Source organism: Ammodytes marinus, assembly GCF_949987685.1.
Source record: "Ammodytes marinus genome assembly, chromosome: 22".
Classification (NCBI taxonomy): domain Eukaryota; kingdom Metazoa; phylum Chordata; class Actinopteri; order Uranoscopiformes; family Ammodytidae; genus Ammodytes; species Ammodytes marinus.
Window position 1 is genome coordinate 13,652,842 of NC_137226.1, and position 17,945 is coordinate 13,670,786.

General features: G+C 41.2%; 2 protein-coding genes across 2 annotated transcripts; one reads left to right on the forward strand and one right to left on the reverse strand.

Annotated features, from left to right (window-relative positions):
* Window positions 1-329: 329 nt before the first annotated feature.
* On the forward strand, window positions 330-6,904 carry wnt7ba (wingless-type MMTV integration site family, member 7Ba; the record flags this gene model as incomplete). Its single annotated transcript, XM_080050766.1, has 4 exons — window positions 330-445; window positions 1,571-1,801; window positions 4,840-5,107; window positions 6,425-6,904. Exons 1-4 carry the CDS (start codon window positions 363-365, stop codon window positions 6,902-6,904), a joined length of 1,062 nt encoding a protein of 353 aa, XP_079906892.1. The 5' UTR covers window positions 330-362.
* A 1,939-nt stretch (window positions 6,905-8,843) lies between these two features.
* atxn10 (ataxin 10) lies at window positions 8,844-17,945 on the reverse strand (the record flags this gene model as incomplete). Its single annotated transcript, XM_080050689.1, has 11 exons — window positions 8,844-10,688; window positions 11,708-11,771; window positions 14,199-14,383; window positions 14,767-14,884; window positions 15,118-15,274; window positions 15,527-15,607; window positions 15,754-15,915; window positions 16,113-16,209; window positions 16,308-16,393; window positions 16,660-16,851; window positions 17,815-17,945. The coding sequence occupies 11 exons, from the start codon at window positions 17,943-17,945 to the stop codon at window positions 10,504-10,506; spliced, it is 1,458 nt and encodes a 485-aa protein (XP_079906815.1). The 3' UTR covers window positions 8,844-10,503.

Consider the following 17,945-nt stretch of genomic DNA (forward strand, 5'->3'; position numbering starts at 1 on the left):
CGTAGCCTAGATCTATATCTAAAGCCTTCACCCGGAACCCCATCAGTTCCCTCCCTCTATCGCACTCTCTCTCTCTCTCTTTTGCCCACCCAGTCCTCTATCAGTCCAGGTGGCAGAGCGCACTTCGGCCGAGGGATGCATCCTCTCATCTCCAACAACACATGGACAGCGAAACGTGTAGGAGCTGCCGCAGCGCGCCACGGCTCCACTAGCTGAAGACAGACGGCAAGAAGCCGGCGTTTACCTCTCGGACTTTACATAAAAGGATATTTGCTCCCACTTCAGCAACAAACTTTAAAAACAAATCTTATTATCTTTTCAAACCGCAAGAGAGCAGAACCAGTTGGGTTCAATGCGCAACCATGCTCATCATCTCGTCTCGCAGTGCGCTGCTGTCCGTCTACTACCCGCAGATCTTCCTCATCCTCACCAGCGGTAGCTACCTGTACGTTAACCATCAATGCACTTGCCTAATTAAAACCACAAGTAAGATATGTTTGTGAACAAGTAGGTGTGCCGTACGCGCAATTTGGCCAAATACGCACCGGGAAAAAGTATGTTAGCCAAGTTAGATCGCACCTTGAAAGCATTAGCCTTTTGTTGCAGGTGCTCATCGGGAAGAGGACATGGGCTCAACGTATTTATTTCTTAAAATGTAATGTTAAATTAATTAAATGGTCATATATTTAGTCTTGAAGTGGCTTTATTTTATTCTGGTGTGGCGTAGAGATAGTTTCGGAAATGGATTAACTAACCTGGAATATCGACGGTAGGAAATGCTTGAATCGTTTTAATTTGAGTCCACATTGTAGGCCTATCACAGAATGCCACGGAAAAACAAGAGCTGCGGACTGTATCCCCATATTATAAGCAGTTGTGTGTCATAAATGGACTAGTCAAAGGAGTCAGTGAAGCCAATATTAAAGCTGCATGATATATATATTTTTTGTTTTGTTTTGTTTTGCATGTTCTCATGTGTGAGCAGATGATGAGATAACCTGCTCATGTGGGTTTAGACATTACACCAGAACAACTTTGTCAGGGGCGTACCTTGTCAGACAAGAGGCCATAATTGGAAAACAGCATATGGAAAAGTCATGTTGGACTAGTTCATTCTCTGCCTATAAGTGCCTGTTGTGGCATTAAAAAGACCCAGGCCCTCTCAAAGAATGATTGCTGCATCGTATAGCCTACCTCTCATTCACAACAAGGGCAAGTCCCCAAAACTTTAAATATAGCTGTTGAGGCTCACGTTATCCGTTACACACACACAGAACTGAATTTGGACTCTTTTCTCTAATGATCTATTGTTATCGTTCAAGTCATGGTTTTAACTTTATAATGTATAAACGGGCAACTGATATTGCTTATTAGACACAAGTGTGTCATCACTTTTGTCCCTAGTCCACAGACAGGTAATGTTAAACCAGGGATTCAATCCAACGATATTCTGAGCATGCTTTAGGGACATTTTTGTTTCTCCATTTTCTTATCAGTTGCCACTTTTTTCTCGTAAAAACGGTCCCTCTTTAAAAATCCTTCTTCTGAATCCTTTTTTCTGTCTGCCCAGGGCGCTGTCTTCAGTGGTAGCTCTAGGTGCTAACATCATCTGCAACAAGATACCGGGACTGGCCCCTCGTCAGAGAGCCCTCTGTCAGAGTCGCCCTGACGCCATCATCGTCATCGGCGAAGGCGCCCAGTTGGGCATCAATGAGTGCCAGTACCAGTTCCGCTACGGCCGGTGGAACTGCTCGGCCCTGGGAGAGAGGACTGTCTTTGGACAAGAGCTGAGAGTAGGTCAGTCTGTTTGAAATTCAGCTTCTTTAGTTTAAAATAAATGAATCGCAATACAGACAGAAGGAAATCAGCAACGTAGGCTGATTAAGGGGATACATGCTGCAAAGAGGACAGAGGTCTACAGTAGGGCTTTTCTGGGCTATAATAACTGTTTCTTTATTAGAGATTTTGACAGAAGATAAATGACATAGGTGGAGATATGGTTAATGGCACGCAACAAAGGTCCTCAGCTGGACTCAATCTGTGGACTGGTTTACCTATGTTAAACGATAAAGTAAATCCCTGCACTGAATAAATCGAAATGAATACAGTTTCACAACAGTCAGTCCAACCAAACTAAATGTATCCGCAACAAGTGTAAATCTCAGCCTAGAGACACAACCAAAAAGTGTAATGTGAGATCAGGCAACATATCCCTCCTTTTGGTGTTTATTCATTCTGTCATTCCGTATGTTAAATGCCCCAACCAGACCAAAGTGAGCCGTGTGGTCTGATTTCCAAATCACTGAAGTTGTAAGAACTGTGCTATGTGCGTGGATGTGTCTTCTCATTCTTCTTGTATTGTCCTCGTAACCTCCTGTAACTGTTGTCGGAAGCATAGCTCCACTGAGTTGCATGAAACAGATTTCGAGATGGGTGGCAAAACTTCAATGAAAGCATTTTTGGAATACCACATGCAACAACCACGACAAATTCTCGGCTTCATGTAGTCGCCAACGCAAAAAAATGCAACTCAAAGGCCTTGTTAGTGTGCCCAGAGGAGATACAAATCTGTAGTTCATGTGTCGCATCCCTGTTCCACATCATCACAGCAAAGCAGCCATAAACAAAGTGATCACTTCCATGAAGCAGGTTCTAACGCCTATCTGGGTGTGCCATTTTCTGAATCAAACCTATCTGTAAACACACAAGCAAACCCGTCTCCCTGGCTTTAGTCAACATTCCTCTCGGTTTGATTTCTCACAGAAGCCTTTTTTCTCCTAATGTGAACCTCTTATATAAATTGTGTTTCAGTCCGAACTGTTTTGTTGCGGTCTTGCTGTGGGTTTGGATCCATGTTTAATCTAGCCGCTCTGGGAGCAATCACTTTCTCCTACACGGGAGACAGGCAAGCAGACGTCTGGATCCCTTTATTTCTTTTGTCAGAGGAAATGTCTCTTTTCTCTTGTGGTGTGTAAAAGAGCTCGCAGAGACACTTTGAGCCCACTGTTGATGCTCATAGCCTGTCCATGTAGACAGTTCTACAAAACAAGAACTTTCTGGGAGACTAGATTTTATTAGATCTGTATAACAACTCATTTGACTGTTGATTAATGTGAAAACACAAGAGCTTGTCAGATTTCCTTTCATTTCTTTATGTCCATTTTTAAAAAGGGAAATGTGTACCATGGGCATCACCCCTCCACCCCCCTTCCCCTTGAGCCTCTAATGAACCATCCACCACTTCATTTGATTGACCTGCCGGGCCCGTGAACTCATTAAGCGTTGAGAAAGACCAGGGAGACTCATGCTAACCACTAATTGGAGTCAGCTCCAGCAGCTGGATGGCAACAATGGAACCCTGCATGCACTGCCTTACAATCAAAACAAATCACGGTGCGAGGAGATGGCTGCTTGGCTATTGCATGCGCCTGATGCCTTGAGAAAGGCTCACAATACAATGCATCTGAATGGGTAGCGGATTTAGCCTGATGAGAGAGGACTTCAGAGTTTGTTATGAGTTATGGACCGGGGGAACCGCAGACCCGACGGTTTCTGCGAGTGAGTTTGTCAGGTTGGAAGGGAGCCATTAGAATCGCCTCTACCAGAGACGCCATGCATTAATACTCTGGGCTGCTGAGCAGAACCGAGGCCCAGCATTATCCTGATTGTAGGACAGCATATCCTATTACCAATTGTAGTGCCAATGAATTCATTTCCCCCCTCCGTGCCATAAACACAAATGTGTTTATTCTGAAGCTTAAATAGTGACATACAAAAAGCTAGGAAAAGGGGCACACCTCAGTCAAGCTTGGCCACAGATTATTTCAACATGCAACATAGCGGTATCATTTGCAGCACGAATGTAAACCGCCCGAGAAAGACGCACTATGACACTTAAGCCGCGTGAGAAATTACATTGATGAAAAACATAAAGACACAGCAGCTCTATGGATGCCGATTCCAGAAAAAAAAGCCTCTTCCTCTAGTCAGCCAGTAGATGTCACTTGTGTTTTCTTCACTGTACTGATTATTGTTCTAACTCAGTGTCTACAGACGCAGATAAGAGATATTAAACAAGACAGGAAAATCTGAGTTATTATGAGACTAATGCTCTTTATACTGAGGCTGATCTCTAGGACTTCAATCTGCCTAATACAATACTAAATAAAGCTGAATAGATCTCCTAGTTGTAGTGCAGATACTTGACAATACATATAGAGTAAGTATGTTTACTTCTGTTATAAACAGTTAGAAGCATCATTAAAACAGCCACATTATCCTTTCAACAATAATTATACTCAATATTCTCTATACAAAACTGATTATTCTACAAAGCAGTGGAACAGTGGTGCCTGTTTCCTTTAAAAAACAATCGTCAGCAACTTAGTATTGTACTTCCATAAGTTGGAGTACTTAAAATTATTTCTTATTATCCTTTACTATTTTTCCCTTTTTGGAAAGCTGATGGCACAGAAGCAGAAAGGGAATGAAGGGGAAGGAGAGAGGCATGACATGAAAAAAATGTCCCCTTCCAGAATTGAAACGTGTATTATTGTGGTATGGTATGGGCCTAAACCATTTGGCTACTTGGTGCCCCCAGACAGTTTACAGGCCCTCTGAATCCTACAAAGGTGTTTTCACTAATTTAACCTCTTCTTAGGACTGCTTGGATGTGTGCAGCGTGTCCTTGATGGTTGTCTCTCTATACCTCCGATTAGATTGTTGCACCATCATAATTTTTGGTTCCTCAAGTGTGGTATTGCTTGCAACGTGCTACTTTTGACTACCTTTTTCTATGACTTATATTAACTCCAATTCTGCTATTTTCTCTTTAGGCAGCAGGGAGGCGGCGTTCACATATGCCATCACCGCAGCGGGAGTGGCCCACGCAGTGACTACCGCCTGCAGCCAAGGCAACCTCAGCCAGTGCGGCTGTGACCGCGAAAAGCAGGGCTACCACGACCAAGAGGAAGGCTGGAAGTGGGGGGGCTGCTCGGCTGATGTAAAGTACGGCGTGGAGTTCTCGCGGCGCTTTGTAGACGCCCGTGAGATCAAGAAAAATGCCCGTCGGCTGATGAATCTACACAACAATGAGGCAGGGCGAAAGGTAACAAGAACAAATTAAATTTGTCCCACTTAGGACAAATGTATTTAACTAATCCATCTAATTTAGTTTTGGGGTTTACGGATGAAAAACATGCTAAAGTAATTATTTCTCCTTTGCCAGGCTTAATTTAGTATTTCAATGTGTCAATTAAACATTTTATTACTCTTTCTGCAAGTTTAAAAAACATTTTTTTTACAGTTATTTAATATCATTAATGACGCTGGGTGGGGGTGGGGGGGGAGGGGGGGGGGTTGTGAAAATGTATGTATGCTGCTACTGGATATCAGAATTTCTTTCAGGATCAATTAAGTATCCATCTATCCTCCAGTAAAGATACATTATTCATTATGTAGGGAGATGAAAATGGCTGACTTTCCAGCTGATAGTTATTTGTTGTGCATTTGCATCAGTTACTATAAATGCATCAGCGTTAAATTGTACAAGTGCAGAAATGATTACACAAAAGCTCCTGTGCACTAGTGGGTTTTCATGCAATTGTGAGTGTGAGTGTGACAGGAATGCAAAACTTGGCCGATACAGCTGCCAAGATGGAGTTGAGCCATAGCCCCACAGTCCATTCATTGAATTAGTCGGCATTAAGTGTGGATAGAGGATATCATTGCAAGACTCTCTCCTCCTTTCTTTTTCTCAGTGGCAGCACCAAAGACCACACTTATTCACCACCGCACACACTGAAGCAACCAAAGTCAATCGCAAACTCTTCCCAGAATGTGATAGCTGTGAAGGGGAAGTCACTCATTTGACATGTGCTATGGGCAAACAACTAACAAGAAGTTATAATTGAGGGCCGAGTCGCTCTAAAGTCATACTTGCTCTTTCACAAGGGCAACATCAGTCACCTGTCAATTTGCCTTCAGGGAATATTTGTATGGCCTTAAAAAACAAATCAGGGCTCAAACCACAATGTAATTCTAAACGTGTATGGTTGCACAACAGCTCTGGTCAGTTTTCTCGGGCTGTCACGCCATTATGTGGTCTGAAAGAAAGGTAAAGTTAATAAGAGACTACAGTCTTGGGGTATGAGTTATTTCCCCTAGGTTTTTGACATAAAGTTGGCATAGTGGTTGGTGTGCGGAAAGATGAAGTGTCAGCAGAAAGACCCGCTTACCAAAAGAGACGGATTTGAAGGCTATGTGATTGTTATTAACTGTTTCATATTCAAACACTGGAAGTGAATTTAAAATGACCATTTATGCATTGGATATACTTTATCTGAGTACTTTTAAATCACACAGAATATGATGAACTTTCTCTTTTAATTCATATAGACCTAACTTCTACTCTTTTTGTGATCAGATCCTGGAGGAGAAGATGAAGTTGGAGTGCAAGTGTCACGGCGTTTCTGGTTCCTGCACCACTAAGACCTGCTGGATCACCCTGCCAAAGTTCAGAGAGATCGGTTACTTTCTGAAGGAACGCTACAGCGACGCGGTCCAAGTGGAGTCGGTCAGGGCCTCGAGGCTTCGCCAACCCTCTTTCCTGCGACTCAAAGAGGCCCGCGGCTACCAGAAGCCCACAGACACGGACCTGGTGTACCTGGAGCGCTCACCAAACTACTGCGAGGAGGACACAGCCACAGGGAGCACAGGAACACGGGGCAGACTGTGCAACGGCACATCGAACCACACGGACAGTTGTAATCTGATGTGCTGCGGCCGAGGTTACGACACACATCACTACACGCGCATCTGGCAGTGCAACTGCAAGTTCCACTGGTGCTGCTTTGTCAAGTGCAACACCTGCAGTGAGAAATCTGAAGTTTTCACCTGCAAGTAAGGAAGGAGGAAGTGGAGCTTGGGGAGCGGTTCGTGGAAACAGACAATGGTTGAAGGTAAGAGGGGAATGACAAAGTGGAATTTGAGGTGAAGGAAGTATTTATTCAACAATTTGCACATTTTTAAATCCTACTTTGGAATTCTTTCAAGAGAGGAAAAACAGACATGAGGTTTGAAGACTGACTGAAAAAAGATTTCTCGTGCGCTGGTAAATAACTGAATTGAAGTAAACACGCTGCAGGTGAAAACGTTTTGATGTTCTCTCTTTGCATTTGGAAGACGACATTTTGTAAAGACGTGGCTAACAGATGTCACGCATGAGAGGAAAAATCCACGAGGACTATTGTTGGATTTTGAGAAGACTTAATGGGAAGAGCTAAAGCACTTCAGACTGCCATGAACGTAGACAAGCTCCTGATGAAGAGTCAAAGATGGTGGAAAACTTCTAACTGTACGCTCACACTGTATTCTGTTTGAACACTGAAAATAAAATGATAATTATTTATGTAAAAATATCTTTCAAACCGTATGTCTTATAGGAGGGATATCAAACACAATTGCTGGTTATACATTTGTCATCTCTTTAATGATCTTTGGGTGCTATTGAAACATTTCAAAGTGGGAGTAACTGATTTTGATGGCGTAATTTACGGACATCTTTTCCTTTTTATCCATTGCCAGTTGTCAGTATCGTTTATCACTCTAGATTAGTTATTTTTCTTTTGCACTCACAAAGTCACATTTCTTGCTGTTTTTTCATGGGGCATCAGAAAGTTTGTGCTGTTGAGTGTTGCGCTGACATCTCTCTCATGGACATTCCCAATCTCTTCTCCACCCACCAACCCAGTCCCTTTGTTACACCAAGAGCCAAAGAGGCAGAAAACATTCCCATACTATTTTAAGCATCCAACCTGAACGGCACTTCTATCCCGACCGTGTTCACTGTTTTGTTTTCAGAGGGGCTCTTGACTTCGGAGAAAAGCATGTAAGCCTCATTGGAAATCCATAGAGGTACAATCAGGTTCAGATACATCCAACATTCCCATGAACGGCAGAGACGTGGAATTCCACATGATGGCCTCTGCTTACACAAGGCCTTCCAGCGCGGTTAAGGCCTGCCTGGGTGGATGGCATGTGCCCTAACCACATTGAAGGGGGTATGAGAGGATCAAAGACCTCAACGCTATTTTTGGACAGCACCCTTAATGTATTCAGAAATGTTTATTTAGGCTTTATACAACTTACAAAACAATTTGAAGAGTATATTTTTATATGAGGAACGTGGCACTTTATGTCATTTATAGATGGAAAAGAAAGTCACTATTTACAAGTGTAAATGTCATTGTTTGCAGATTTGAAAGTTATAAATTATTTGGAATTGTCTTTGATCAAAGTTCCAACACAGTAAATACTCAACGTGTTACGCCAAAAGTAGCCCAGATTGTCCATCTCGAAACAATCCTCCACAATTCAGCATAGCCAAAAAAAGCTCAGCGATTCATAGTGTTGGAAAGTCAAGCAATTTTGGGGAAACTACGGTTGAGTAAATACATGGTATTGCAACTAGATGATACGTTGGAAGCTTCATCAACCAACTGCTTGTGCAGCTTTGGTTCAAAGACATTTCTGTGTTTCCAGTTGTCTTCATTAGCCCATTCAGAAACTGAGACCAACTTACTGCTCCCTACAAGCAGAGTTGTAACATTAAATACTGCTTATTTAAGTTTCTTTATTTGTTCTGTGACAAAATCGAAGTCAGCATCACTTACAGACAGTTGTACTTTTTCTTTTTTACAAATAAAATTTGAGCAGCCTTTTTTAACGCCTCTTGAGTGTTGTGTCTTGTGGCTTTTATTGGCCTTATTTAAATCATTACAAAAAGCTGTTTGTCACACATAATACTTTATTAAGCATTATATAAACATTGTATTTGACCCAAAGATACAGCATATACTTTACAACCTGAAAAATTGTTTTTTGCTGAAGGCGATTATCAAACCAGAAGGCACAAATACAATATAGTCGATGCCTGTGGTATTAAACGCTGATATGGGAAACAAGAACTTCTGGCTTGGCTGATGTGGTTCTAATGCGTTAGGAGGTGAAATGACGGCTGCGGCCATGCCACCTCATTCAGCCCGGCTGACTCACACAGCCTCTTTCCTGTGGGGCTGAAAAGCATTGCAGCCAGCCAGTCGAGCGCAAGTAACAGCTGTTTTGTTAGCCGTCTGAAATCCTGGGGACCGGAACCACATAAGCTCCCTTCACTATGCCGGCGGATTGAGGGGAGAGTCCAGCCGATTGTTTCAATACATTTTGTCATTAAAAATCGGAGGCAGAGCAAACAGGGTGGAGCAGGGTGTGGGCAGGTCCATAAAGCGCTGCATTGTTGAGGTGTCAGGACCGTTCAGCTTATCCAGCAACAGGAGGAGCAGGGAGGGATGTCATTCTGCAAACTAATGCTTCTGGTCCGATTCACTCACTCATTCACTTGTTCGTTAATTCACTCACCGACTTTTCGGAAGTACAGTTTCAGTACGCTCTCATCGGTCTGTATAAATGGAGAATCACTATCTCGGATCAGAAGAAGCGCACACACGCAAACACACAGCTACCGCTATCTAGGAAGTACAGTATTCCCTAAATCTAATATAAAGTCTATGCAGTCAAATAAAACTCAAATGTAGCTTGCTCTTATCATTAGTCATTGTTATGAGTTTAAATTGGTCAATGATCTATGGTCCAGGCTATGAGCCCGCATGCCTTATTTATCTTTAGTGCTGAGCAATAAGATAGAAAGTTTAAGAATAAGATGAATATGACAAAATACACTAGCTTATGTTAAGACTCATTAGTGTAATAAGCGTAATAGGAGAAGCATTGCAAAAGCAAGCAGCGATGAATTAATAAACTCATACTGTAAACTGAGCAGTTTATTAACTGGCAAAGACACCATCATTTAAGTAGGTAAGGTGTTGAGTTGGCTCATTACATCATGTTTTTGTCATTGTTTTTTGCGGTTACTGCAGAAGTCACTATGGACCTGGGATTAAACCCCAACCCCTGCTGGTAACATCAGTGTCTGTGAAAAGTGAAAAGCCCAGACAATGTGGTGACTCTTTGTCTTTGGATTAAACCACAAAGCACCAGCCTTGCCAAAAGGTACCAGCATGAGCTCGCCTCTCCCCAACGATTCATTTCCCAGACCCAAGTCAAGACAAAACCAGAGCCCCTGCTTAAATACCATGGGGACCCCATGAGCCTTTTGTGTATCAAGAATGCCCTCTGGGCATGAGTGCAAGCATTATTGAGGTAGAAAAGCAGGTTATATATACTTCTCTGATAGAAATATCTCACGTAAAAGCGCTTCTATGCTTTATCTATCGGCAGTGTGTTTGTCAGTTATTCTGGACAGACACAACACTTATGGTTATTATTATGCATCATTAATAAGGCTTGCAGCATAACAAGAGTACATGTGTACACAGGGCGTAAACGTGTGCACATGTACTTTCTAATTCCTTTCTAATCAAATACTTCACATGAGAACCTGCTTTAGGGCTGAGGACCTCTTCTCTCCTGGCTGCTCCCCTCAGGTTTTCAAGAGTCTTTCCTCACAGGTTTGAGCAGTAAGCTGCCATCCCGCTCTTCCACCAGGAAACCCAACTCCTTTAGCGCAGAGTAGTCAGCAGTGCCACGACGTTCCAGCTCGCCGACCAGCTCCTGGTTCTGTGTGTTGTGTTCCAAGATGTTCTTGATGGCGAAGATGGCCCACTGGCTGATAACTAGATGCATCCAGTTAAGGACAGCAATGTCAGAATTTCACTTCTAAAGAATGAAACCTATTGTGGTCGTTTATGGGTTTTTGAGGCCTGTTTTTCAGTAATAATTTCCAATAAAAGATATCACTGGGAAATAAAGGTTTTGTTATTTCTAAAATTATACTAAAATGGCTCATTACTAATAGCAGTAGTTCAGAAAAAGCATGATTTTGACAAAATATCAGTTGAGATGACTAAAAATAAATACTACCAAATTGCCTTGAAAAATGTGTAGGCGAGAAATAAAAAACTGTAGCTAAAAGGTAGACTGGTATCAACGGTCCATGCAACACAGGCCAAGCATTGACAATGTCTAAATCAGGTTGTCAAACTCATGAATGCTCTGTATTCACCTTAGGCGGTTGAGTATACAGGGAGTCCAAAAAACAATAAAAACGAGTCGTTTTGCAGAAAGTTATTTGATGTGACACAAAGCATTCTAAACATACTCCTCTAAAGTTTCCTACATCAATCCATTAAAAAAAAATCTTTGACAATCTTTTTATAAACAAAAACAAATGCTGAAGAGCACCACAGTGGTCATAGAAGTTACCATAGACCTGACTTAACCCTCATGATACATTGACAGACTTGAACGCTCCTCAAAACAAAAAGTAGCATTTACAAGCCATCAAGATTAATGAATAGAACAACTCGGTTGACACGTCAACCTGCTCATGCAACAATGTTTTGAGAAGTGGTGAACACTATGTAGACATTTTAACAGGCTTGGTTGGACAGCCTGCGCACACTGCTGTAATCAATGCTCGATGCAACACTTATTTTTGTTTGCAAACCCACCAGCCTTCCTGCACAAACATGCCAAGTTCAATTCTAAAAGTGCCAGGATAATATACACACAATGACTGAAATGACTTCTGGGCATCAATGTGAAGAATGATTTAGATAAACTTGAACCACATGTACATAAATACAGATGTGTTTGTATTTCCATACCATCTAACTTCTGTTACAAAGGATACATGGGTTGTTGCTGTCGATGTTGCAGTTGTCCAAGATGAGGGGGATGCCTTCCAGTTCTCTCACCTGATGAGAAAAGTTCAGGAAGATATTTTTGTTCTGGAACAATACTTCGGTTGACACATTTCTAATCTCAACAAAGCTAATTTCAGTGTTTGATTAGAGCGTCAGTATATTGTACCAGTATTTGCTTTTTTAACCTATTACACAATGTATGATTGCATTCTGCATTGATGCTCTTGATAAAAACAATCCATGAGACGATTAAATCCTGGAAATTAACTTGCCAGCCTCTTCTATTTTCCAGATGTGAGAGTAGTATTAATAGAACCAACACAATTCTGATGTCCATGCTTTCTCTGATGTAGAACAAAATTCAATGTAACACTATTATAGACTGTCCATTCTCAGCAACAACAAAAAAAACACACATTATAGAGTGAATTTTAGGAGTCGGGCAAGCAGTGCAATCTAGCCAGGAGGAGTCACTTTTTAAAAAATAATCAAAAGTAAGAATAATTTCAGTTTATAGGCAATAAATGTATACAACTGAAGTCTTTAGCACGGCCTCACGTCAATGTTAAAGTAGCACAGTGGTTGTGGCTTAGTCTAAGAATGTCACAACAGGGTGATCTGCATTGTATCATGTCTGTCATTCTATAGGCTTAATTATCGTCCTCCTCTTGCCATTGTGGTTACCCTCCAAACACACTGGCAGGAGCTCCTGAATAGCACCAAGTGCTGAGTTTCAGAACATGTAAATGTCATTTAAACTATCAAAGAAACAAAGTCACTGACTAGTACAAGCACCCATGTCTGCATTTTCCACTTTCAAATGATTGTCTGAAGTTGCTTACATTATGTCCAAACCCATAAAGAGATGAATAACAAGCGACTGGACTCTTGACTTCAGCGGGGGAACGCGCAGTTCAATGCTTTGCATGCACATCTGAAATTACAATCTCTCCCAAAGGTGAACTGAATGACATTTGGTTTACTGGAAGAGATCTTACTGAAAACAGATACAGGGTGATTTCTGACCACTGACAGACCACAGATCAGCATCCATAAATATTATAGAGAGGCCAAATGAGGGTGGCCATCCCACAAACATTCCACAAATCTATTTCTATTAAGTAGGATTGAGTCTTTAATGTGCCGCAGATAGAGGCCAACTCCTCCCCATCCACGTTATTATCTATCAGGGCTTTCTGTTACCAGTGAGATGCTGACAGATGGCAATGAAGGGAAACTGATAAAATCACTAAAGTGACTGAGGAAAGGTTTCATTTTTCACTGCAAACATAAAACAAGTTGTTGTGCTGAAAGAAATCCTAAGCACACAGCCTCATGCTTCATTAGACATTATATCCATTTGCAGTGCTCAGACCTCAGGAGATCATGTGGTTGTTTCAACAGCTCATTACCAGAACATTTACTCTAAACATGCTAATTTAGTGTAGACATAGGTCTGTCAAAGCAAGACAAGGGGGCCCTCCTCGACCTTATCTTGACCTATGACCCCATTGTGTTAGACTGATTAAGGGTGCTCACTGAATCTTAAGTAGCCCCAGAGACTTGAGAGGAGGGATCAGAGTGGATAATAAAAAGGGGAAAAGAGGAAAAAAAATCTAATGAATATGAATATAAACCAATAACAATCTCATTGTTTTTATTCTATGCATTTTTTATTTTCTTAACTTTTTCCAGACCTGAATTTCTTCAGGGTCATATTTCAGTTAAAAATTACACCACTAGTCATTTTATAAAAGCAAATGTTGCATCGCTGGGAATTGTACTTAAATGATTTCCTTCGGAGATGAATGAAAAAAATCTAAATCTATTTATCAACACAATTCAACATGTGCAAAGATGATTTAGTGGACTCAAATAACAATGACTTTTCCCTAGTTCCTAACCTGCACAGGAAACCTACCTTGAACACATTTGTAACTAATTTGGGCTTCATGGTCCTTATTTCAGTGTGTATAAAATTAAGCATATTAATTCAGCAATCAGTTCAGCGGTTTTTTGCTTGGTTTATATAAACTCTGGTGATTTTGCTCATTTGGTTTGGTTTGTTTGAGTTTGTGTGAAAGCTGTCAATCTAACTTGGTTGTGGACTGATGACTGCCTGACATTGAGGGAGTGGATCTATTTCCAAGCAAACTTTGACGAGGTTCATTTCTGGTGTGAAAGCAAACCTACCAACCGATATGTGGTTTTAGCATCGATTCAAAATCTAAACTGTTATTAAATCCATCTGCTGATTGTGAACTGTAAAGGAAATGATCTCATAAGTGATCTGTATAAGCAGCATACACTTTAATGCAAGATAATCCAGTGGCTGGAGTTGGATTCCTCCACATGGGTCCATGTAGCACTGATGTGTAATGTATAATGAATGTGTTACCAGTCCGAGCATATGACTTCATGTTGGTTTGTTTGAAAGCACATTTTACTGTTTATTTCCTCCTTCCATTTCTTTCAAACCTTGTTCTGGTTGTTGATATTGCTGTGGCACAGGTTTCCTATCAGCCTGATGAGGTGGGCCTTGAAGCTGATGACAGGGGAATGGGAGGAAGAGTCATCATCTCCATTGAGGGAGGAGAAGTTTTGAGCAGCACTGAAGATATTCTTACTGGCCTTCCCTATGGCATGGACCTGCTTCAGGAGCTCTGCAGAGAAAAATATGAGGGGTGAAAAGTGGGAAAGCACACACAGTATAAGATGTAGGAAAAAGCGACAAATGCATTGAATTTTCCACAAGGTCAAGTTCAAGCCAATGTAGAGAATTACTGAAATTTCCAAATTTAATTTATATAAAGTTTTAAGTAAGAGATATTCAAATTTGGGTTACACTTTGTAATTAATCTCATACTACTTCATTTGTATGAACTCACTCTTTTTTTTCTGTGGGTGGTATAATGGGGATCAGCAGCATTTCAAGCAGTTTCATTTGTTTACTGACGACATCTTTACAATAAGAAGGCAAAATTGGACTCAGAAATTCTAATTGCGGACCGAGTCATAGTGATTGTGTGGGTGTGTTTTTATTTACCAACAGTGGTCACTAAGAGGTCTGGATGGTTCTGTAGGAACATGAACTGCCTGAGGTCTGAGGTCATCTCACACAGCACATCCAGCAGACTGATCACTGTCAGTGCCTCCTGCAGGACCTGTGAGGGATTGCAATCAACAGGTGCCGGTCAGATGGAGAAAGTATGTTGTGTGAGGTAATGTTAGGGTAGAAGTTAGAAATAAATAATAATAATAAAAAATTAAAATAAATCCAAATGTTACACACATTGAAACGTTAAACAAAAAAAACAATGCCAACAGCAGTTCCACGGGCCTGTTAAACACACTTCTGTGACTTTTGAGGCCTGAGGAAGCAACATCAGTCAAGTACCTCATCGTTGGAAGCTGAGCCAGTGGCGAGTGTCAGCACAGCTCCACAACCTTTTTGGAAGGTATTAGCCAGGAAGCGAGCCACACTGGGAGGGATGCCACACTCGTCTGAGGACTCCTCTCTAATCTGGGCAAAGAGCAACTCTAAAAGAGTCACTCTGAAAAACACACACACACACACATAAACACACACAAATCTATATGACACATCTTTTGTACTCTTAAGACTGAGATGTTATCTATGGGTATGATGTAGCACTCGTCATAATAGCTTTTTGGTGTCCGTTAACTTGCTATGCTGCATTGTCAGACAATTATTTTATCAAAATGTTTGATGAGGCTGTGTTTATTAGATCACTTTCTTTGCAAGCAGACCCAGAGTGTCTGTGACCAAATTAAAAGTGAAGTACCTTTCATGGTGAGACATCCCACAGTACATGCTCTCCACCAGAGCCGAAGACTTGAGGAAATGCTGTGTAGCAATGAGAACCCTGTAAATAGATGAATACCGAATAAAGACGTTACCAACAAATAGTAGAAATAGTTGGTAACCCATTAAATCATACACACTGTAAACTCTTAATACATATGAACATCCAATTGCTTCACACACACACAAACAGACACGCGTTCTTACGTCCAGTCCAGGTCCGGTTGGGTCCTACACAGCTCCATGACCTTGAGAGCCAGCTGGATGTTCTTTTCAGCCATTTCTTCCACCTTGGCTTCATCCAGACATGTGTGAAGTACCATAGAGGTATAGCTGACTGTCTTCTCATCTTCAGCATTGAGCAGCTGCCTGTTCACATATGTTTGGGTTGATTTAATATGGAGGACAAATGCTCAAACGAAAAACACTGATACAAATTTAGGGGCCTAATTAAGATCTGCTGAAAATGTAAAACACACAATCTATAAACATAGTGTGTGTTAATATTATTTTAAATCAACAGTGATCTTTATCGTTCAAATTTGTCTTTGACACACAAAACTTACAACAGAAGTTCTGGGAAGCTCAGCTGCCAAATGTCGTCTTTACACATTTGGTTTCCAACTGCCAAGTTGCCAAGGAACTGGATCCCACAACGAAGAGCTGGATATTTAAGAGAAAACAAAAAAGAACAGTATCAAAAAGATGGCCTGAAAATCTATCCATATAGCAAGGATCAATTACCTCATTTCTTAACTTACGTTCTGATATGCCATCTTTGCTCTCCAAATTTGTGGTCTGAAGGAAGCTCAGGAGCTTAATGGATACATCAATGAAACCAAGCTCCCTAGAGGAAGTGGACACAAAAACAACAACACTTACTTTATAATAGAACGTAATACAGCAGTATTGTAACACCAACATTTCTTTTTGTTGAATTCTTGTTCATTCTTGTCAACGAGGTGCACAGTTTGTGTTGTTCCTATATTTCATCATATTTTACCATCCAATAACCCTAATTCCTAGATCTTTTGGAGCTGAGGACCATCCTCATATCTTCCTAATCTTTTCCAAAGCTACTTCATCAACCCTGCATATTGAATCTGGCGTTACCGGAGCAGACTCTGGTTGCGAGTGCTCTGGACACAGGCGTTCCTCTGGGTCCTGAAGCATTCGGCGGTCAACTGCAGCTGCAGGGCGACAGACTGCAGGTCCTGGTCCTCGCTGCTGGCGGCCTGTAGCTCATCACTCAGCCGGGACAAGACCTTTAGAAGACTGGAGAACGCCTCCTTCTCCACAGCATCTCTGGGACAACAGCAAAAAAAAAGGTTACTTCAGTGCAGTCTTGGGGAGTGAAACTTAAGCCTTTTTTCTTAGCAGCAGACATTATGTTTTGTCAAACGCAGGTGTAACTTAACGTAAAAACATAATAAATGGCAGCTTTTCATGTTAGTAAATTGTGTTATGCAGAGTTCTGAACTGCCCGCAGAGAATTGCATGCATCTTAATAAATACATCTTTGCAACAATTTCTGGAGATCTATACATCAAACGGTTTTACCGGCTCAAACTTTAGGTCGTTTGGGCTCAACAGTGTGAATTTTATTCATTCAATAATGGCCAAAGCTGAAATAATAGGGGCTGTAACAGGATAGCATGCTTAACACTCAGTAATGACACTTTGAATAAACCAAATAGTTTTATCAGCACATTTACTTTATTTGATCGACTTTGACTTGAACTAAGGAGAAACATGTCCACACAATAATTAAGAAGAGTTTGCCCTAAGATATTTTTAGAAATGAATAGAGGGAACCTATTACATTTCTTCAAAAACTTCAGATCATGTATCATCATTGACGTACTTGACAAAGAAGATAATTACGTTTTCAAATAGTACTTTGCCTAAAAAATCATTACAATGTCTGCAAGTTTACCCTTTCGCATTAGTGCATGCAATGGCAGAACATGGCGTCACACCATCGTTTATTAATTATTGTAAACACCTTTTCTTAAAGTGCCATGACAACAACGGTCCACAAAGAGCTTAAACAGTCGTCTTTGTTGTAATGGTCACTGACCTTCGACTTTACTACTTATTAACGCAGAAAAGACCAAGTCTGAAATTAAGGATATCTAACGGGCCCCTAACGTTACGCTGCACATTTTACCGGTAGGCTATTTGACGTAAGCTAACAGTTCACACACAAGCTAACACCCTCAGCTCCCACGTAAGGAAAAAGAAAACAGTAAATGACTTTGTCCGCACCTGTGTTCCTTGTCCCGTAAGGCAGCTGTACATGTTTTCAAGGCCTGCAAGTGTTCAGGGCAGGGACTTTCATTTAAAATGCCGGCAATAGACGATGAAAGGTCCAATTTGCTGTTGGTGGAAGCTGCCAT